Raw genomic sequence first — 23263 nt, forward strand, 5'->3', positions numbered from 1 at the left:
CTCATGTTCATCAGAAATCACCTTCAACATCATCCTCATTTCAGCCAATATGTTGTGAATGCCGCTAACAACAGCTATGTTTGTTCTTTTTTTTGGGTCCATTTATCCGCCCCCTGTCTTGCCTTTCATTTAAAAAAGGAAAGAGAAAAGGTAATATGAGTCAAAACGGGGAGAGGGGAGGGACGCTCAAGAGGCCCCAGTCAGCTTGCTTTCCAACCTGGTGTCTGTCTGTCTGTCTCTGTGTTTGTCTCGTGTCATAGGTCTAGACGTAGAAACCTCTTTCAGATTCTCAATAAAGTCGTCCACTCTGTCTGCGTCTATTCAAGTACAAACTACCCTTTTGAATTCTTCCTGCTGCTGATGCTGACTGTTTGCTAGTCCGTGGGGTTCTGCCTGTATGAAAGTGTCTGATAGAATAGAGATTTGTGTCGGTATGGAGTTGCATGTGTGGGTGTGTGGGTGCGCAAATGTGGGTGTTTTATTTGTTGTATATGTTTGTGATGATGGTGTTCTTGGTGTTTGTCCAGGCGTGCCAGTCAACAGCAGGGTGTCTACTAAGATCCAGCAGCTGTTGAACACACTCAAACGGCCCAAGAGGCCGCCACTCAGCGAGTTCTTCCTTGACGACTCAGAGGAGATTGTAGAAGGTGAAAGACACAGTGTTCATGTATATTTGTTTTGTTTTTTGATTAGAAAGAAGTGGGGGAAAGAAAAGTGATGATCTTGAACTGAAATAAGCCTATGAGCTTTCTTTTACACGCACACGCACATATGCATTTCACTATACCATAGTTATATTGGGATATTTTACTCGATTGTGGAGCTGCAAGAGGTTTCGATTGCGTCCATGTAGAAGGCTTTTGCACCTAAGCTTTGACCAGCCGGATATTTTTTGCTGCTTTGGTAATGCCTTTCACAACGTTGGATTGTTTTGATGAGTTAACATAGTTAGCTAGTAAACACTAATTAGGTCAATAAGCTTGTTCACTGTCCACACATCGGTGGAGTTTCCCTGCTCATTCAGCTCTATAGGAAATTAATGGACTCCGGGTGATTTGTTACTCGCAGTGTGAACGCAGGGTTATAACTTTTCTCGTAGCTTCTTCTAACCATCTATCTCCTCCCCCTCTCCCTCATCCCTACTTCTCCCGTTGCCCAGTGCCCCAGCCGGACCCCAACACCCCTAAGCCGGAGGGCCGTCAGATCATCCCAGTGAAGGGGGAGCCTCTGGGGGTGGTCAGCAACTGGCCCCCGGCCCTGCAGGCTGCCCTGGCCCGCTGGGGGGCCACCCAGGCCAAGAGCCCCGCTCTCACCGCCCTGGACATCACCGGCAAACCCCTCTACACACTCACATATGGTGAGCAGCACCTCACCTCATAGAACTGTTCTGTAGACATTAAACAGCAAAGCTTTTTATTCAACCTGTGTTTCCTCAGTTTACAAAGCCCAAAGACTGTTGTTGTGTGAGATCAATCTCTTGCATATGATCTGGTTTAAATGAACAAATACTTAAACAATACCTACTTTTCCTCCTGTATGGAGCTGCAGTGGGTTGGTGATTTATTTTCTTTTTTCCTTCTATGAGTATTGCAGTGCCATTGTTGGCATGGTGACTGGCAATCTTTTCCTCTCCCCCCAGGTAAACTATGGAGCCGCAGTCTGAAGCTGGCCTACACACTGCTGAATAAACTGGGCACCAAGACTGAGCCTGTCCTTAGACCTGGAGATCGGGTAAGAGTCTGTCTGAGGACATGACAATAAAAGGACATAACAATAAAATGACATGACAATAAAAATGAGTCTGTCTGTGTCTTAGGTGGCGTTGGTGTACCCCAACAGTGACCCAGCCATGTTCTGGGTGGCATTTTATGGCTGCCTGCTGGCCGAGGTCATCCCTGTGCCCATAGAGGTGCCGCTGTCACGGCAGGTAAGGCTGGCACTGATACAGAGGAAGCACAAGGGAGTGAACTGCTTTATGATGAGCACTGAGGAATATAAAATCAGAGAGAGCTCTTTGAGGTCCAGCAACAGACCATGAATCGATTGAGTATGATGGAAGTGAGGCCATTTTATACAACAGACAGAAAATTAACACCTGGCAAGCGCCAAGTGCCAGTAAAATTTGTCTTTGGCAGGTAAATCAATAAGGGTCACCCACCACACTGGCTGGTAAATTTATGAGATTATAACATTTGAATGCCTCAGTTATATTGAGTGCATGAAGTGCAGTAGAGCACTTCATGATGAATTACAAAGTACATCCTTTGTATAAGTGACTCAGCAAGTTTTAATTGGCAGACAGTACATGGAATAGTATTGAAGATGGGTGGGTGACATATTTCTATGAAAAATGTTTGTCATTTTGACTGATAAAAATGATTCCTGACAAATGATTCCTGGCAGTGTTTTTTTTAGTTTACCAGCACTCAGTTGAGCCCAGAAAAATTTGGACACTGGTTCCTATCCTTTGTTTGGATTTTCATACATAAGTCATTGTACTACACCTGATAAATATGCACCTGTAACAACATAATTGTTGCTAGAACTATATTTGTAGAAGAATAACATTTAATTATTAGCCTATTATCAAATTATTATTCTTTAAAACATACATACATATTGACCATTTGCTTTGCTTTGCTTTCCTTACAAATGGCACTCAGCTATTCTAAAATCACTCTGAGGCATCTTGTGTCATGGCTTATTGCTCAAGTAACCTGATGGTCATATTATAAATCGATATTTTCTAACATATTGATCCCTAGAACGTATGTATGGATTTTAATTGTCTCAGTTTTGTATACATGCCTCTCTCTGTGTATCTAAGTCCGTTGTCTCTCTCTTGTCTCTCTCCATAGGACGCAGGCAGCCAGCAGATTGGCTTCCTGTTGGGCAGCTGTGGGGTCAGCCTGGCTCTGACCAGCGAGGTGTGTCTCAAAGGACTGCCCAAGACGCCCAACGGAGAGATCATGCAGTTCAAAGGTCAGCTAACCCCAGTGCAGCTGGCTCAGCAGTGGTCATCTCTTTCTCAATCTCACTGGGACCCATTAGATAGACTCATTAGAGGGAATGTATGATGTACACTGGCCAATTTAGGTCTAGTATGTGTGTGTGGGTGGCTGGGTGGTCACTGTGGATGGAAAATATTGGCTAGTCAGATGTTTTTGGTCAACAGCAGGGGGGTTTAAAAGATGAAAAGTGTTGCTTTAGTGCTGCTCATCATGAGTGTAACTAAAAGACTCTTTGTCCATGTCAGCTAAAATGTTTCTGTATGCTCCATGTTTAGTATGGTGTTGTGGGGTTTTTTTCACCAGGATGGCCGAGGATGAAATGGGTTGTGACAGACACCAAGTACCTGACCAAACCCTCCAAAGACTGGCAGCCTCACATCCCCACCGCCAACACAGACACCGCCTACATAGAGGTACTGTTCTGTACTTGTGTTCAGACCATATATTCCCAGTTTTAGCATCTCTAAACTGATCACCAGTCAGATTTTGAGTTGATTTTACAGTTTAAAGCATGGCTAGGTCTGGCCCATAGCTACATTATACTGTAGATCGCTTAATCCCCTGATTAAGAGATCTACAGGGCTCATCTGACTTTCCCAGTCTAGAGTCAACACTAAAGGTGACTGTGCTTTTACCATCAGAGCCCCAAAACTGTGGATTGCCCTGCGTGAGGAACTTAGTTAACTAAATTAACTTAGTTAATTGAGTGTCATCTTTTAAATCACTTCGTAAGACGTACCTTGTAGTCTTGCTTTTATGTAACAGTTTTGATTTTTCGCTCTTTTTGCTCACTGTTGTAATTTTTTGTTTATTTTTAACCCCTTTTCTTTTGAATCTGTTTCCCAATTTTTGTCTCCCTTTGATATATTTTGACTCCTTGTTTTTATGCCTTTTTTCTAAAGCACTTTGTACACTTTGCTTTTAGATAAATCCTATATAAAAGTGTATTTATTATTAATGTTATTTGTTTATATTAGTCTTCTCCTTTTTCTTGGTGTTCTCGTTCTGTTGTTGATGTTTTTGTATGTGTGTCTCTCTCTTCCACCCAAGTACAAGGCCAGTAAGGAGGGGACAGTGATGGGAGTGGCTGTGTCCAAGATCTCCATGCTGACCCACTGTCAAGCCCTCACCCAGGCCTGTAACTACTGTGAAGGTGAGAGCCCAGTATGTTCTTTAGTGCTGTCTCTCTCTCTCTGTCTCTCTCTCTGTCTCTCTCTCTGTCTCTCTCTGAGGTTTGTTAACTGAGATGTTGTTGTAAGTCTATATCAACAAATGGTAAATAGCATTAAGGTTTAAGGTTAATAGAGATGCTCAAATATCAGTTGAGGCTGTTTTTCACCTCCTTGTCTAAAGAGTAGATCCAGGTTCAATAGCTCCTCAGTACTGAACTCCTGAGCTCCCCGGCAGAAGGCCCTTTCACCGACAGCCTTGTCCAATCATTTATTTATCTAATTTACCTGTTCCTACCCAGAGCCAGGCACTTATAAACACAGGGCATTTTAGCCTCTAGTCTCGGAGACGATTGGGTTCCATGAGAAAGACTTGGGGCTGCGGAGCTTGACTACAACAGGAAAATATTAAATGTAATGGGCCAGAAAAGAACACTGCTTTCACCCCACCCAGATTCTAAAGGTTGTGCAAACTAGAATTAGCTGTAATGTATATATTGTGTGTGTGTGTGTGTGTGCGTGTGTGTGCACGTCTTTCCTACCTCAGGGGAAACACTGGTCAACGTGTTGGACTGCAAGAAAGATATGGGCTTGTGGCACGGCGTCTTAACGGTGAGTTGGGATACACACAATGGGGAGAATCTATATATTGAGACAAATTGACCTTATTGAGATGTAGCACAATGTGACAGTGATGAAATGTGTGTTTTTCATTGCAGAGTGTCATGAACAGAATCCACACCATCACTGTGCCCTACGCCGTCATGAAAGCCTGTCCCATGTCCTGGGTGCAGAGGGTCCACATTCACAAAGGTTCAGCCCTGTCCAGTCTTAATTTAATTTAATATAATATATTCCATCTGTAATAAAAACAGCAGCTGTTTAGTTAGTTTATTTAGACTGAATTAGATAACAGAAACTAAATGACAACAAAACTCAATGAGGAAAACAGTATAGCAATAACAAAATGTATAGATGACAAGGGATGAAACAAATTCTAAGTACAATATCTACTGTACTATACTGTATATTAAAAACGTGTCCCACTTGTCTTCTGGTAGCACGTGTGGCTTTGGTGAAGTGCCGTGACCTCCACTGGGCCATGATGGCCCACAGGGACCAGAGGGACACCAACCTGTCTTCCATACGCATGCTCATAGTGGCTGACGGAGCCAACCCATGTGAGTCACTTCCTCCCGCATAAACACGATCTCTTTATAATGAAGAACTATATGGTCATTTCATACATAGGATTGTGTGTTTCGGCCACTTATGCTCCATCTCGGTGACGTTTCTGTGCTTTGTGGGTTAACAGGGTCTGTGTCGTCATGTGATGCCTTCCTGAATGTGTTCCAGTCTCACGGTCTGAAGCCGGAGGTCATCTGTCCATGTGCCTCCTCTCCTGAGGCTCTGACTGTGGCCATACGCAGGTACCACATCTCCATACTGACTGACATAGAAGAGGCATTCTTATACTTTTTAGTACAAAACTACTACAGATTTACATGTGAACAGTAAGAGTAGTGTTGTACTCAAGTCCTCACCATATCTTAATCTTTCAATTTTTATATGCCTACACAGCGAAAAACATCTCATCTCATCTTAACAAGTCATTTAGTCTAGTTTTGTCTTAAAATCTTATTTTTCTTAGAACAAGTGAAAAAATCTGCTGTCAGGGTAAAATAATTTCACTTCTTCACAGTGCAAATCAACTTATTCCAAGAATTCTCTTGAATCAAAAGTCATTTTCTTGAAATTAGTGGAGTGATTTGCTTTATTCTTTCTGCCTTGTTTCAAGATATTGACACTTGTTTCTCGAAGATTCTTGAAACAAATGAAACTGTATTGGAGACAAATGGATTTATCTCACCCCGTTGGCAGAATTTTCAATTTTTTGGAGTGTATATCATAGTACAAAATGCAGTTTCGCATGCAAACAAGGAGAGTAGTTTTGGACATCACCAGTCCTCAACCTTGTCTTACTTTTTCACTCCCTTCCTGTCTAGCCTGTCATTTTCCTCACGCTATCACTTCTCTTTTTTTGCCCTCTCTCCAGGCCTGGGGCACGTGGAGCTCCTCTGCCAGCCAGGGCCATCCTGTCCATGGGCGGCCTGAGCCATGGGGTGATCAGGGTCAACACAGAGGACAAGAACTCTGCCCTCACTGTGCAGGATGTGGGCCATGTTATGCCTGGAGGTCAGCCATTGTAGTTTGCTGTAATTGGCACTCTAATAGCAGTAACAGCAGTAGCAGATTTTGCTGCCAAATTTGCATTCTTGCTGTCAGTTTCTTTTCTGCTTCTGTCAACATCAGAAGTCAGTTTCCTAATGTGCATTTGGCACTAATGTTGTGACCTGTGTTTGTGTTTCAGCTCTGATGTGTATTGTGAAACCAGACGGGTCTCCCCAGCTGTGTAAGACAGATGAGATCGGGGAGATTGTGCTGAACTCTCGGGCCGGAGGCACCATGTACTACGGCCTGCCGGGCGTCACCAAGAACACATTTGAGGTCTGGATTCCTGTCTAAGTCTCATCTCAGAATATATGGCAATGCAAGCCTAGTCACTTGAAGAGCTAGCAATATGACTCATTTGACTTTTGTGTTTGACACACTAGCTCAGCCTTTTTTATGTTTTTGTTTCCTCCAAAACATCGAGCGGGTTATAAAAACATTGTTGGTGATGTGGCTGTTACAGAAATGTTTTGTAGAGATGCAATCAGCAACTTGAAAAATCAATCCCTGCTTCAAAAGTCTTACAATGCTTTAACAAAGTAGTCCTTTCTCCAAACAGTGAACAGTGGATTGATTTAAATGACTCCACTAGATGGAGCTAAAGAAGTCATGCAGCAACTGCATTAAGTAGTATTTCCTCTTTCACGTAGTGTGTGGAAGCTTCAGATGGCTCTGTTCACAAATCTTAGTAAAATAATTTGATTCCTTTAGGAGGATCCCAGACTCTTCTCATAAGAGAAACCCTTAGGGTTTCTTTGTCTAATCTACACTGTTTATATTCCTTTATATTCCTCTTTTTTTGTTTTGTGCTGTAAACAAAACCTAAAGCTAAACTCTGAACTGGAGTGTCTGATTATCTATTTTTTATGGTGTGTCTATGAGATCTGGTGTGAAGGTGAATTTTAAAGTATTGTTTAAAGTAGTGCTTTTATCTCTCTGTTCTGTAGGTGATCCCTGTCAACCAGGCTGGAGCCCCTATTGGAGAAATCCCCTTCACTCGCACCGGCCTGCTGGGCTTTGTAGGACCGGTAAGGCACACATGCACAGAAATAAATTTGTGCTCCATCCAAATATAACACTGAGCTTGTTGTAATTTAAACTGAACCAAAATTAAAATGGTGGGGCTTTTGTTGTGTTCTGTCGTGTGAGTAAAACCTCCGCCTGCTCCACAGGGAAGCCTGGTGTTTGTCGTGGGGAAGAACGAGGGGCTGCTGATGGTGAGCGGCCGAAGACACAACGCTGATGACCTGGTGGCCACCGCACTGGCAGTGGAGCCTGTCAAGACAGTTTACAGGGGGAGGTGAGCCTTTCACTACTGCCTGCGTGCCGACCTGCATGATTCACTATTCTGTGTGTGTAAGTGTGGTTGAAAAGGTATTCTGGCACAACCGAACCCACTAACAAGGTGCCTTGAATAGACAGGTAACACTGGGAATGAGGAAATACCAGCAACACTTTCACTACTGAGATCAGCAACCCTGACAAAGGCCACATGCTGAAACATGTTTGTTTTACTAATAAATCTTTGCCCTCTGTTCAGCAGGTATTGCTGGAATTTACTTTTTCCCTGTGTGTGTGCCCATATAAGTAATGATAATAATTATGTGATATTTTATTGATCCCTGGAGGAAAATTCTCCTTTCATTTGCCCTCCTGCTCAGGGGGGTCGGAGCACTACAGAGGGAGCTGGTAGGGATTCAGTGTCTTGCTCCAGGACACTTCAGCAGGGTGGCTTCATGCTAACACAGGGGCTTGAACCCTGGTCCTCTTATTGAAGGACGGTGTCTCTAATCACAAGGCCACCCTGCAGCCCCTCTGTGTGTGTGTGTGTGTGTGTGTGTTAATGTGGAGTGTGTGTGTGTTATTGTGCTCACTCCTCTGTTGTGTGTTGTGCAGGATCGCTGTGTTCTCAGTGACAGTGTTCTATGATGAGAGGATAGTGATTGTGGCGGAGCAGAGGCCCGACGCCAGTGAGGAGGACAGCTTCCAGTGGATGAGCCGAGTGTTACAGGTAGGGCACACATCCACTAGTGTCATGACCAAATTCAACACTTCTTGGACATCCTATAAATATTTTTTGCTTTTCGTTTCTAGTATTTAGTTATGATGATCATAATTGTGTTGTAGATCTTACCCCAATAACCAACCTACCTCTTCCTCGTTTCATTAGTTGTATTTGAAAATGCAGCTATCGTCGAGCAAATGTAGTTGTATTATCTACATTCTCTAATGATTTGCATTGTCAACATGTTTGTGCACTACTCCCTCCAAACATACAGTACATCCTCTGTTCATCTATTCATCCATTCTCTGATACATCCTTCCTCTATCCATTTTTCATCTCTATATATTTCTATCGAGCTACCATATTGACATTATTTAAGTTGGAGCATGTGGTTTATCAGCCTCGTTGTTGTTGCCTGCATTCATTTTATTTTATGGTGCAGTTTTAATAGGCGTTTTAAAATCTCACATGACTCACTGACTGATGTGTGTTTTCTGCACAGGCCATCGACAGTATCCACCAGGTCGGCCTGTACTGCCTTGCGCTCGTCCCGGCCAACACCCTTCCAAAGACGCCCCTCGGAGGCATCCACATCTGTGAGACCAAGCAGAACTTCCTGGAGGGAAACCTGCACCCCTGCAATATCCTCATGTGCCCTCACACCTGCGTCACCAACCTGCCCAAGCCACGGCAGAAGCAGCCAGGTAGGCCACCGTTCTCTGGCAGTGGGCCAGCAATGCTCTGGGATGGGATGATATGTTTATCTCATGATACGATTCGATATGCAATATAAGATAAGATAAGATAAGATAAGATAAGATATCACTTTATTAATCCCCTTGGGGAAATTCTGGATATGGGGTTCACGATTTGATACAACCACGATACAATGTAATAAATAAAAGTTAATTGACAACAAAGTATGACTCTGCAGAATTATGTTCATTTCTGAGCCACAAATCTTTCTAACAATGGTATTGGCTTGTCAGAATGTAAACAACAATTTAAAAATGTCATTAAAGAGCTTGTGAAACTGTGACGGGCAAGCCATCTCACCTGTGACAGCAGATAAAATGAAGCTAATATTATTCCAGTTAGATTTACTTACTTGAAAAGTCTGTCTCTGTATAGATGATTCTAACAATCTCTGGTGTGTGCAGTGGGTGTAGGTCCAGCTTCCATCATGGTCGGCAACTTGGTGGCAGGGAAACGGATCGCCCAGGCTGCAGGCAGAGAGCTGGGCGTCATCGAGGACCAGGATCTGATCAGGAAGGTACTGCCACACAGACCCCAAACCACACTTTTTACCACACTGACCATAGAAAATTTAGCACTTTGTTACCTTGATTGGTTAAGGGATTCTACATCTGTGACTCTAACGTTAACACCTGGACGATGTGACAAACTTACTTAATCGTTGCTGTTTTGTGAAATCCTTGTATCTCCAAAGCTTTTCAGGAAGCAAAACAGCCTTGATCTTAACTTGACCATCTTAACTTGACACATTGTAGAATTTATAACGGATTTTGAAAGAGTATCATAAGAGATCACCAAAATTAGTTATGAGTTATGAGTTTTTCACAACAGCAGCGTGATACTGTTTCTATTCTATGAATTCATCAGTCATTGTACATTACAAACGTTTTGTAAACATGAACCCATTCCCATAAAGATGATGTTTATACTGGAAATGCACTAGATTTGTTTATCCAGTTAACGATGAGATTATATAGCTATCAGGGAAAATGGATGCTGATTTCTTATCCTAAAACTCTGATTCTGTTGTTGTTCTGCCTTTATTTTGCTCGGGTTGGGCTTTAGCTCTGTATGTGGCCCACCATGATGGTAAGGCTCTAGTCTGGCCCCACCCGCCACTGCTTCTGCTGCTTCTGTCAGTCAGATGTGCTTTTGTAGCCGTGAAAACCCGATGGCCAGCAGCAACAGCTTGGCCTAAACTGCAGGGATCACAGTCCAGGCTGGCTCCTTGGTCAGCAGGGGTCCACACACTAAATATACCTGTACTAACATGCTGAATAAAAAATGAAAAGAAGGTAATTTCTCCATACATCAGTGTCCCTGAGCAGACCCGCTCTGCCATCACCTTTTCAGATAGAAATATGCCAGCAGTCCACTAGCTTAACCAAACCAAAGGTTCAGCAATACATTTGGATTCATCTAAGTGAATGAAAGTCTCTTTTCTACATGGATCACAGGCCATGGAATATAAATTCAGACTCGCTTTTAATTATAAAGAGGTAATGGAAACTTTGAGCAAAGGATCATCAGTGTCCTAGCCTCAAAACATTATATGAAAATCCACATCCAAAGAAATATAGAAATATTAAATATGGCCATGCTGGTGTTTAAGTGAATCCTCTCGTGTGCACTTCTGCTTGCTGTGTCAAAAGCTGTGTGTGCTGTGATGCTCCCCTGTCTGGCATGGCTTGATCAGTGGTCCGGGCAGCCGGTCTGCATGATGTGCCACTTTACTCTGTGCTGCAGATCCGTTCTGAACCAGAGCACAGACTCCCTGACTGAAAGAGGGGACGGCACTAAGGATGATTTCAGCCAGTGATATTAAGATGGCCAGCAATGTGGCACTGCTAAATACTGTGTGTGTACGTCCAGAGAATGTCAAAGTGTTGAGTGTTGTTTTTGTATGTGCTGCCTACTGTCAACTTGCCCACTGCCTTTAAAGGCCTCCCTTGCTGTCACATATTGTCCTGTCCTGTGCACTGGCTAGTTCCTGAGCTTGTGTGTGTTGAGTCGGTACTGGCTCCCGTACCTGTCGATTTGCTGTTTTGTCACTCTGTCCAGACCAAGATAAAGTCACTATTGATCAGGATATGGGTGGCTAATAATGCATTTAATGTTGTTTATTTGATTTTAAAGATATCCAGTGGATTTTTCCCCTTGAAACAACTCTGATATCTTTAAATCCTCACTTTACACAAGTAGAAAGTGTGTGTAGTATTGGACTAACCTATAGGCTGGATAAGATACATTTCTTACTTCCTCATACCATTGCAAAGTTTTAAGATTATTTTTCCTGCTGGATTGTTAAAATCTTTTTCCCATTGTAACGCAACAGACAAAGGCTCGGCAAAGTTGTTATGGCCTCTTCTTTGAAAGTCCGGTGGCTTGCTAGTTTCTGATGGTGGATCCATTGCAAAAATAGTTCTCTGGACAGTACACTCCCATACCGCTGTTGTGTGCTTGTGTGTACCAGAAAAATACGTACATACACAACGTTTGATGTGCCGTTTTTCCCTTTCCTTACAGGCTCCAAATTGCTAGCTAGAGGTCAAAAGTCAAAAGTGTCATTGGATATCTTTTAAGTACATTATTCGTTTTCTGTTTTCTATTGCACATCAGTTCGGTTCAAGCTGAGCTTATTTTACTGTCTGTCACTGTCTGCTACTTGGTTGGTGGATATCTGAAGTGCAACTCATGTGCTGACACACTCTTCCTGTCTCCCTTCTCAGCACCAGTTCTTGTCTGAAGCGCTGCAGTGGAGAGCCCAAACCGACCCAGACCATGTTCTATATGTGCTGCTCAATGCCAAGGTAGATCGAACACACACACACACACACACACATACACACACACACATTCACTCACGTATGTACAGTGTATAATCAGTCTAAGGAATCAATCAAGAATGAAGAATTGATGTATCAGACACACATACTGATACAAAGAAAACTGGTTTAATCACTTCAAATTTAAAAATATTTAAAATGTAAAAATATTTTATACGGTAATGGTACTTACATTTTCCTCACCTTCACATGATCCATTTTGTTGTGTGACGTTTCAGCTGTACATTCTCTGTTTTCGCTCTAGGGGGTAGCAGTGTGCACAGCCACGTGCGTCCAGCTCCACAAGCGAGCAGAGAAGATCACTGCTGCCCTAATGGAGAGGGGAGGCCTCAACACAGGAGACAACGTGGTGCTGCTTTATCCTCCAGGTGAGCTATCTACACACACACACACACACACACACACACACACACACACACACAGACAGACCTCACAGTTGTTGTTTATATGGCTGCCTTTCCTCATTTTTCCATTTAATCTACAGTAAAACACGCAATTTCCATTTTCCATTTTTAGTTAACTAGTTTTCTGTCTTTCTCGTACTTCTCTAGGTATTGACCTGATAGCTGCCTTCTATGGCTGTCTGTATGCGGGTGTCATCCCTGTGACGGTGAGACCGCCCCACCCACAGAACCTGGCTGCTACCCTCCCCACCGTGCGCATGATCATCGATGTGAGTGCACTCCACCGGGGCATTACCATGGACAAAAATGAGAAACACTATGACAAATAGCACATCTGTTTTAATTGCTAATCTCCTTCAGAGGTGGAGAGTAATGATGTACTGTACATTGACTCAAGTACTGTGCTACAGGTACTACAGTTTTTAGGTACTTGGACTTTACTTGTGTATTTCCTTTTTAGCAAACTTTTAATTCATTACATATTAAAGCAAATATTTTACTTTCTGTTGCACCACACCTATCTGATACAAAACATGCAATAAGTCTGAGAAGTGCACCACTAAACCATTTAACATAACTTTAATAAATGAAGGACAGGTTGCTTTCAAGTACTAAAATATGTGAGGAATATGAATCACATGTTTACTTTTGATACAATACTTGTGCACTTTTTTGAAATGCCCTTGAGCGAGACACTGAATCCCTACCAGCTTCAGTGGTGCTTTTCTTTCGTTGATCCTTCACTCTGATTTCCCTGGAGGGGAACAATTAAATTATTTGAGCAGCACCTTGAAGTGGAGGACTTTCACCAGAGTTCTACTGGAGCAAGGCAGAGCTGCTTTTTGTACTTCTTCCCTCATTGAACTTCTCTGTATATGTGTGCTTTGTGTTACAGGTGAGCAAAGCAGCCTGCATCCTAACCACTCAGCCCCTCATGAGGATCCTCAGGTCCAGGGAGGCTGCTGCCAGCGTCAACATCAAGACATGGCCCACTATCATAGATACGGGTACTGGACTCTATGGAGCTCTGTTCAAATTTAGCAATAAGCCAGGAGAGGCCATACTTTACAGTGATTTTAAAACAGCTGGGGGGCATTAGGCACGATGCAAAACAGCTGTTCCCCAATCACTGTAATATATAACACCATCCTAATTAACAAAACAAATGCAAATGGGACACAGATGCACAGCAAGCACAAAAAGTTTGGACCAAACAGTGCATTCCCTTTCTGGCCACAAGGTGTCCTGCTTGCCCTTTGCCTAGCCTTAAACACCATGGGGGAAAAATATTATTTATTTTTGTTTATTAATTTATTATCTGAAAAAGCAGAGTCAATTCAGAATTTCAGCATGCATGCAGGTCTTTGCAAACCCACTCTCACATCTGGGTGCACTGGTGTGAGAGGGGTGATAAATTGTATGTAGGTTACTAGTAGCTTTTAAATTGCCCATGACTGGAATTGTGACTGCATGTGATGTAGGCGATGATGACTTCAACTGGAATGTGGCTTTTAAATGCACAATGAAGGGGCATTTTTACATTTTAAATTAGAGTATAGGTCCTTGCTGTCAAGAAGAGAACTGATGAACAATTATCAGGTGGCGGGGCGTTCCCAATAGGAGGCAGTAGCACAAGACTCTCAGAAGGGGAAGCACAGGCAGGGACAAAACCAGCGCATCCTGAGGAAGGCTCTGGGAAACGTGTCCAGGCTTCCTTCTGTGTTGCCTCTAAATGAATTTTAAATCAACCTGAGTGTAATTTTTGTCCCCTTGCCTGTGCTTTCCAATTTGAATGTCTTGCACTAGGCTACATTTCAAATTACTGAATATCAAGGTACTTGAAGTCGGCAAAAAATTGGCATGGGAATTTCCACTGGTGACAGATTGAGTCCATTGCCGATCCCCGATGTATTTTTCCAGTCACCCAGTCCTAATATATGATCCTACCTCTGTCTCATTCACGAGACCAAAGGAGAGTAGATGTCCCAGTTATTCAGACTAAAAGGTAGAACTCTGTTTGACTTGTGATCAAGGAAAGTAACTACCATCAATCACCAACCAGATGCTGGCATGTTTGTACTGTGGCTGGTAGGTTAGTCTCTGCCAGACACTTTGGCAGGTAAACAACCATTTTCCTGATGTTCCTTTCTATTCTGAAAATCAAATTGGCTGGTCAAACAGTGAAAGTGGGTGATTCATTTTGTCAACCAATAACTAGCTGTGGGCAGTGGATAAAAAAAGTCATGTTCCTGCTCTGTTTGTGATGTTCCTCTTCCCCCTCCTCCCAGATGATCTCCCCAGGAAGCGGCCTCCACAGATCTATAAGCCTCCCACAGCTGAGATGCTGGCCTACCTGGACTTCAGCGTTTCCACCACAGGCATGCTGACTGGAGTCAAGGTAGATACGTTCACAAGCCATGCTGTAGAACTTGAAGCAAACTCTGTTGAACTTGAATCTCTTTAGTCAGGGATCTGATCAGCAGCAGAAAAAGCAGAAAACAAGCCTGAAAACATTAATATCCTGTTAGAAATCTATGAGAGTTGATATGCAATCCTAAAAAAAACGAAAAAAATTCATATCACTATATAGTTTATGAACATAAATCAGAATTAGAATCACTTTAATTTGCCAAGCTCATTGGGTGCACAAGGAACTTGATGTACTCATTTGGTGTTGACACATTTTATGACAGTTACACATTACACAACATACAACACACAACTAGGCACAGGACATAAATGTTATTTTAGTGGATGCCATAATTGCAAGAAGGCAGAAGGCTTTTTTAAGTGGATGGTCTAACTGAGCTGGTCTGACGACAACAGAAGTCACTATGTAACGGTTTTATTTGTTTGTGGTGTGTTGTCAGATGTCCCATGCGGCAGTCAGCACTCTGTGCCGCTCCATTAAGCTGCAGTGTGAGCTCTACTCCTCTCGCCAAATAGCCATCTGCCTGGACCCGTACTGTGGCCTGGGCTTTGTCCTGTGGTGCCTCTCCAGGTAACACACACCCACACACACACAGACTGAATATCACATTTCATATTACATACCATCCATACAAATGTTGAGTTGTTGCTGTAGCGAGTGTTTTTTTTTGGACCAGTGTTTACTCAGGTCACCAGTCCATCCTTATCCCCCCTCTGGAGTTGGAGAGCTCCCTGCCTCTCTGGCTGAGCACGCTCAGTCAGTACAAGATCAGAGACACCTTCTGCTCCTACTCTGTCATGGAGCTCTGCACCAAGGGCCTGGGCACCCAGACTGAGATACTGAAGGTGAGGATGACACCCATACTTAGTCTCACTCAGACTGCCACCTGTGGTAACCTTTTGAAATTACTGCTCTGTCATTTCAGTAATTACTGTGTAATAATCACACTGTAACAAAATATAATGGTGTAAATTATACATTTTTGAATGGACTAATACTATCTACTCCTAATGCAAAGAAGAAATGGAGAACCTGGCTACTGTTTCTCCCTCTATTTTTTGTTTTTTTGTAATCAAAACGATAAATCTGAGCAGTAATTATTCATTCAGGGGCATGTGAGCAATAGCTATTTGTGTTTTGTTAGATTTTGTTACATGATAATGACACTTTAACAATGCAAAAAAGGAGGAATTTAAAACATTCAAAAATCAGAAATCTGGTACCATGCTAAAAATGTTTGTAGGCCTACTTTATGGTAGGGTAAACCGCTTTGGATAAAAGTGGTATATGCATGTTTGTATCAAGCTCAGTATACGCTTACCCTCGATGTGTGAATAACTTTTGAAGTGTGTGTCTGCAGGCGCGCGGTCTGAACCTGTCCTGTGTGCGGAGCTGTGTGGTGATAGCAGAGGAGCGACCTCGCCTGGCGCTCACCCAGTCCTTCTCCAAGCTGTTCAAAGATCTGGGTCTGTCGTCCCGGGCCGTCAGCACCGCCTTCGGCTCCAGGGTCAACCTGGCCATCTGCCTGCAGGTCGGCTTCACCACACCTACTCTTCATTCATTCCCCATATGGACACGCATTGAACTGACAAATGAGCACATTACACATATCTTTACCTTTCCTCATCATACACCCGGGTTATTATACGTTTTGATTCTGTATGTTCTTTTTGATGTTGATTTTATTTTGTATTTTGTTTTGATTACTTTGTTCAAGTGTTTTTTTATTTTTGCCTTTTAATTATTTATTTTCAGATTGCGTTTTAGCCAAGCAAACTGTGAATAGTTGCTGTTTTATGGATTTAATGTCAAATATGATGTACGTGTATAGATTGCTGATGATACAGACATATATTAATGAGAGTACGAGATATAGAGATGGGTCGTATCAATTTGTACTTTTGACATTCTGGCCTTGACTAAGAGATTAAAATTGAAAATACAGTAATTAAATATTTTTTTCAATTTCATTCACTTCATTTTTTTGTTCATTCCAGTTTGCAAAAATATTTTTCCATGCCAAGCTTCAGTTTTATTTAACTCTAATAACATAGAGACAATGTACAGGAACACATTAAGCTTCGGCCTTCATTAAGTGTTAATCTTCACCCTCATGTTCTTCTGTGTGTTTCCATCTGCAGGGCACATCTGGACCGGACCCTTCCACTGTCTATGTTGACATGAAGTCTCTTCGCCATGACAGGTAAGACTGCACAGGCAGCAACAGTGGACACATGATCAGACTGGTGAGACCTGAGACAGTGGGTCAGTCAGACTGAATGTGATAATTGACAGGAAGTCTTTCGTGTGTCTCCTTCAGGGTGAGGCTGGTAGAACGAGGGGCGCCACAGAGTCTTCCACTCATGGAGTCAGGCACTGTAAGTATTGATTATTGACAAGTAAGGCTCATTTGAGTACTTGCTTGTATTGGCCGCAGACCTAGAGAAGTAGTAGGAGTGGTTGAATTACCTCAAACTAAACTCTCCTCTTCTGTTCTCCCCTTCTGTTCTCCCCTTAGATCCTGCCAGGAGTGAGGGTGATCATAGTCAACCCAGAGACCAGAGGCCCGCTGGGAGACTCCCATCTTGGGGAGGTGAGTGGGCAGAAAGGCTCATGGGACACTGACATGTAGACATTTCCTCCTTTGTCATTTTCTCTAATGAGTCTTAAACATTTTGTGTAATAATGAAAGTAGAAGGATTTGAAGCATCTTACATTTGCAACATCAATGATTTATTAAAGCTTCAGAAGCGCATCAGTAAACAGCGCATAATGAGCAGGTGAACATACTGTATATTGGCTGGTAAACATGCAGAATCTGCAACGCGTTTCGAGCTCAGTGCTTTACCTCAGGCAGCACTGAGATGTAATAATGAAACCAACCAAAACAGCTGTTCAACCTGTTGTAAACTCATTGGAAATCCCCACATTATCATATATAGGAAATCCCTAACCGCTCAATGCACAGAAAGACATTAACGAGAAATGCTCTTTACCTATAATAATACACATGTATGCAAAGGAAGTACACCAAAAACAAGTGGTGGTTTCTAGACTCATTTCTTGCGTTTTTCCTGTACTCAATTTGTGGTGAAAGTATTTAGTAACTACATAATGTAGTAACACTAAGCATGACTAAACAATAGGGCTAAGTTGACTTTATTTGTAACAAAAATATTTTATGTATACAGTGGATATCAAAAGTCTTTATACCCTTTTAAATAAAAAAAACTATTTTTTTTTCTAGGCATTGAGGCCTTTGTTTTTTTGCTTTTTGGATATAGTAACCAGCAAATTCAAGGCTAAAACAAAACAGTACTCATATCTGACAAAGTATTAAATATGTTAACCTGAAATACTTTGGTTACATACCGTAAGTGTGTTGCATATGTTCTCAGTTGAGCTGATGCTAGTTGTCTACTGTCACTCAACATGGTGTATGCTAAAGTGTTAGCGTGGATCACTCATCCCCCTTCCCGCGGTGTGTTTGTCTGTGTCCAGATATGGGTGAACAGCCCCCACAGTGCCAGTGGCTACTACACCATCTACGGAGAGGAGAGCCTGCAGGCAGACCACTTCAACACCAGACTCAGCTTTGGGGAGCCCCATACTCTCTGGGCCAGGACCGGCTACCTGGGCTTCGTCAAGAGGACCGAGCTACTGGACGCAAGCGGAGGTGAGACGCTTCACAAAAGACCATCTCATAAATTGTGTCTGTATGTCTTGAATGTGAGGGTTGTCTACCTAAACTTTAGCGAGGTATCTCTTTTATTATCTGTGTTTCAAATTGGGGCAAAATCACAACTTTCACTTGCAGAAGTGATTGGTTTTGGGGTCTTCGTTTTGCTGAGTGTCCATAGCCATAACTATGAATAATCAAATACTTACAAATTCTTTCCCGCCACCCCTCCAGACCGTCATGATGCCTTGTTTGTGGTGGGCTCCCTTGATGAAACGTTGGAGCTGAGGGGGTTGCGCTATCACCCCATCGACATTGAGACCTCCGTGTCCCGAGCTCACCGCAGCATTGCAGAAAGGTGAGGCTCTTCACTCTGTCTATGCTCTCAGATAGCATTGGTCATGTGCCTCATGTGAGATTTATGTAGCAGCTATACTCACTAAAATCCACCGTGGCCTTCATTCACACGTCTAGTACTGTTATATAGCAGTAGCACAAAGAAAATGACTTAATTTCATTCTTTACATGTATCTGTGCTATAAACATTTGTTTCTCCACAGTGCTGTGTTTACATGGACCAACCTGTTGGTGGTGGTGGCTGAGCTGAGTGGTTCGGAGCAGGAGGCCTTGGACCTGGTGCCCCTGGTCACCAATGTGGTGCTGGAGGAGCACCACCTCATCGTGGGTGTGGTGGTCATCGTAGACCCCGGGGTCATCCCCATCAACTCCAGAGGAGAGAAGCAGAGGATGCACCTGCGAGACTCCTTCCTGGCAGACCAACTGGATCCCATCTACGTGGCTTACAACATGTGAACACCCGTCGCCGACTAATACAAAGAAAACTGAGCCAGGCTCTGAGAACAGACATGAGGGAGGAGGACTGGGGGTGCGTACAGTAGCAACCCCAATGTTTAACCTCAGACACACACACAAGCAAGCACCACACATTTGGGGATTAAAGTACAGTAAAAGTACTGTGATGAGCAAGTGTCCCCCTCTCAGAAACTGCAGTTCCTTCCCTGCTGCAGTCTGCTGGATCACTGCAGTCCAGGTTCACTGAGGTTGCCACTGGGGGAAAAGGATTTTTCTCTCCTCTTGATAGTACAGACACATGCATCTCTCAACTGGAGGAAATTACTCTTCATCCACTCTCGCCATCCCACCTCTCCCTCACAGCTCCAATTCATGATTTTTTATTTTTTATCAGACATTAATTACATAGTTTCACCACAGAGGAAACTTTTATTTCTCACCTCCTTCCATTCCTTGGTTTTTAGCCTCGCCTGTATCATGCAACCCTCTCTGTTTGGTTTTTCCCAGCCATCCTTGAAGGCAGGATGGCAGCCTGGAACTGCTGAGAGGAGCTGGAACTTTCCCCATGCACTTTAAGTCCTTGCACCTCCGAGTCCATTTCCTGCCCGGCCCACCTCCGAGGGGACACCCCCCACGTTTGCTGCTTCACAAGAGCAAATCCACATCAGTATTAAAGTGCCACCAGCAAGTGCGGCCCACATGGGCAGCGCTGTTACCTTCCTATCAGGTGCACCGTGGCTTTCACCACCTATCGCATATTTGCCGATAGATATGCTATTGGCATTCACACTTGCAAAATGTTCTACAATACACTTGAATTTTTTGTTGGTGTGGGAAAAGAAAGACTAGCTTTGTAAACATTCAGCCTGCATAAAGACGAGCAGTGTTCCTTTTGATGGACAGAAAAACAAATCCTTGATATACTGTGTGAGTAGAAGTTGGTCCGTTAGATAGTTCTTATGATTGTGATAGTACTAATAATGAATTTTGCTAAATTTTAAACTCACCAATTTTCAGAAGTTGAGTTGAAGCTGTACCTACTGCTGTGTAGGTATGCATGCTAATTGGCGGTGCAATCAATGTCTACATGTGGGCCTGTTTATTTACTGTACTGATGCATACAGTAAGAAATACTGTGTCAAGCCAAGGAGTCACAAACGAGGGCCGATGCTAAATGTTCAGGCAGGACTGGCAGATTTCACAGGAAAACTCACAGCTTGCTGGCTTGAATCGAAATGCCCCACTAACTTACAGTATATGTCTTTGTGTAGTTTCCCATGCTAAAGCAAAGAGCATCTTTCATAATAACATTAGCATCACGGTTGATTAGGTAAATGTGGGTTATCAGAAGGCAAGTTAGTGCCTTTGTATTGTACCATCATGAAGCATGGCATTTGTGATCATGGACTGGTGAATTTCTAAAAAAGTAGATATCAAGAATGAGGACAAAACTTTGCCTTATTAAACCTGTGGAACTTCAGTAATTTTATTTCTTGTTAAAGGCTTCATTTACGGCTGTGCTACTTGTGCATTTAAAGAAGTATTCCACCATTTTTGACATGTCGGATGCCAATTTAGAACTCAAAACACACTCATCACATTTTTGGGGGGGTGTCTTGTTCTTTTGAGTTTGCAGTCATGTATTTCTAATTTCATCATCATTACATCCATTACTTCCAAATGTCTGTAACACTGAAAAAATCCTCTAATTAGGAATCAACAACAATCAAAGTAACTGTTGTAATAGGCCCATGTGTTAAAAATGGCAGAATCCTCCTTTAAAAGAAAATGGAGGTTTTATTACGGAGGGCAAGGATGTTGTCTGTATACTGTATTTTAGAGGTCAGATACTGTATTACTGGTGTTAATGTGTACATTGAAATGAACTTTGTTGATAAAACTTGACTGATCTTTCATACTTGACAGCATTTTTCTGCATCATTAATTTAACGGTATCACATTGCAAAAGAAGAAATGTTTCAAATTATTTTGGCAGGAAGTAACAATGTGCACTTTCCCAATATCATTTTACATGTGTGAGTGTGTCCACCTGGTTGTGTGAGTGTGTTTGTCCAGGTTAATAGTGACATTCGGCTATTCTGGCACAAGTTTATCCTTCAAAAACGATCCCAAACTATTGAACCATTTTTATTCCGAATGCACGCTTCTTTGTTATCTGCATTTTTTTATGTCGCCTCCACTGTATTTGAATTCTTTCCATCCAAATTGGAACTTAATATATTTTATAGGGGTTTCATCAATATTTCCTGATGTTATCTTTCTTTGAAACTGCACAACTTCTGCAAACGATTGCTTTGATTTAGAAGTAGTTTGACATACTACAGACTGATATACCAATATTTCCATTCAGTGACGGACATTGACATGTATGCAAGCCAGTCTTTTGGGCAAGGTTGAATTACTCATAAATAACTCCAAGTGAAGCTTTTGAGCTATTATGTGGTAATTGCTTTGTTGCTACTGTTTCACTCCAAGTTTTAATAAAGGTTTATAATTTTGTGTTGGCCTTCAAGCCTTTTCAATAGACATTGGTGCTATCTATAAGAGAAAGTTTGAGTTTCAGATAAGAAATGACACTGACAGACTTTTGTCCTCCAATGTCATTACAAAAAAAGTTTGAGATTTCTTCCTGGTTGCCCTTTTGTGTGAAAACTAAGTCATTTTCTCATTATTTTTCAATGCTAACATTTTCATAGTTTGACTCACTACTCAACTCTGTGTTTAATTTGTTAGACATCACTTAATTTTCATCAACTCTGTGATCTTATCAAAAATCTATCCTTGAGCAAATTGACATGGACATTGCAAGTTGACATACCCACCATTTCCATTGTATATTTATTTCAATTTTCAAGTTGTAGTGTTGTGGAGAATGGCATATATTTCTAACCTCTAAAGTTATTATTCTAAGCACAATATGTATTGTATCTGTGAGGTAATGAAATTAGGATCTTTCACACAAAACTCAAGGGCCCAAAATGTATACCTCAACAACTGTCTGTACACTATGCATAGCCGAGCTGCAGCGAAGACATTCTCAAATAGTCAATGGTGCGATAACTTCTAACTCAGAACAGGCATACATGTCTTACTTGGCAAAACACTGTCACACTGTCATTGGATGTGTTTCATGCAAAATAAAAAAGGCTTTGTCAGAGTTTCTTGTGCTCTTTCTTGCGAATGTCTCTGGAAGCTTCGGGATTCAGCTCTACTGTGAAGACAAAGTGGCGTCTTCTTTCCACCAGGTGTCAGTCAATCTACTTCCTTATGTGGAAATGAAAGACGTTTGCTCCGTGATGACGTCACGGCCCAGTTTCTGACAATTTTGGCCACATCTTCCTGCTATCTAGCAGTTGGTAAATGTGCTGTGTTCTGATACATATTCTAATAACATTAAAAATAACAAATCATTTTCACTTCTCACATCCTATTCTGAAAATGTTAAATTATTTAATCAGTGATACTTTTCCTCAGGTCTCCACGAGCTGAGAATCCAAATAAAGTCAACTGTCGATAATAGAGTAGGGGCCCTATGGAGGGATTAGATTATTGATAATTTCTCACCACTGGTGGGGATGTAAAGTGCAAAAAATGTCCCTTAACTAGACTAAAATATTGTGTGCAAATGATGCTGTTTCTTATACAGTGCAGGAACTATACAGAGCCAGGACTGCTTGGGATTGAGCTCTGTAAATTGAAATATCTCATTCAGATCTAATTTTTTGTGTAGTACTTAGGATATCTTTGTAGGGCAGCTATAAAAATGTAGGATGTGTAACAGTTTTCCTTGTAGCCATGCATATCCCCCCTGTGATAAAGCCCAACACCATGGCTTATTTCTGGACTACAGGACAATCCCCCACACTCGTTTAATGATGAGACACTGTCTGGCTTTT

At 42.3% G+C, this 23263-nt stretch overlaps 1 protein-coding gene across 4 annotated transcripts in view; it reads left to right on the top strand.

The window, feature by feature from the left end:
- dip2ba (disco-interacting protein 2 homolog Ba) overlaps positions 1–22599 on the top strand; it is a 43598-nt gene extending 20999 nt beyond the window's left edge. The window contains exons 7-40 of one of the 4 annotated variants that reach the window (XM_071523826.1): positions 139–150; positions 528–647; positions 1160–1357; positions 1640–1731; positions 1817–1927; positions 2859–2982; positions 3315–3424; positions 4062–4164; positions 4728–4792; positions 4900–4993; positions 5242–5361; positions 5496–5610; positions 6237–6376; positions 6552–6688; positions 7360–7440; positions 7585–7712; positions 8309–8423; positions 8920–9121; positions 9578–9690; positions 10239–10262; positions 11903–11983; positions 12264–12387; positions 12571–12692; positions 13319–13430; positions 14712–14821; positions 15294–15424; positions 15531–15699; positions 16215–16385; positions 16996–17057; positions 17175–17232; positions 17373–17447; positions 18356–18530; positions 18768–18891; positions 19094–22599. In XM_071523826.1, the coding sequence (XP_071379927.1) occupies positions 139–150; positions 528–647; positions 1160–1357; positions 1640–1731; positions 1817–1927; positions 2859–2982; positions 3315–3424; positions 4062–4164; positions 4728–4792; positions 4900–4993; positions 5242–5361; positions 5496–5610; positions 6237–6376; positions 6552–6688; positions 7360–7440; positions 7585–7712; positions 8309–8423; positions 8920–9121; positions 9578–9690; positions 10239–10262; positions 11903–11983; positions 12264–12387; positions 12571–12692; positions 13319–13430; positions 14712–14821; positions 15294–15424; positions 15531–15699; positions 16215–16385; positions 16996–17057; positions 17175–17232; positions 17373–17447; positions 18356–18530; positions 18768–18891; positions 19094–19346 (3971 nt within the window). In that variant the 3' untranslated portion in view covers positions 19347–22599. The remainder of the gene's footprint in view (positions 1–138; positions 151–527; positions 648–1159; positions 1358–1639; positions 1732–1816; positions 1928–2858; positions 2983–3314; positions 3425–4061; positions 4165–4727; positions 4793–4899; positions 4994–5241; positions 5362–5495; positions 5611–6236; positions 6377–6551; positions 6689–7359; positions 7441–7584; positions 7713–8308; positions 8424–8919; positions 9122–9577; positions 9691–10238; positions 10263–11902; positions 11984–12263; positions 12388–12570; positions 12693–13318; positions 13431–14711; positions 14822–15293; positions 15425–15530; positions 15700–16214; positions 16386–16995; positions 17058–17174; positions 17233–17372; positions 17448–18355; positions 18531–18767; positions 18892–19093) is intronic. The other 3 variants (XM_071523824.1, XM_071523825.1, XM_071523823.1) reach the window with 3 other exon arrangements.
- Positions 22600–23263: the final 664 nt, after the last annotated feature.

The sequence above is a fragment of the Centroberyx affinis genome, unplaced genomic scaffold (genome assembly GCF_046629955.1).
Source record: "Centroberyx affinis isolate AG114_WGS23_722 - 3 ecotype Tasmania unplaced genomic scaffold, CSIRO-AGI_Caff_v1 ptg001125l_1, whole genome shotgun sequence".
Classification (NCBI taxonomy): Eukaryota; Metazoa; Chordata; class Actinopteri; order Beryciformes; family Berycidae; genus Centroberyx; species Centroberyx affinis.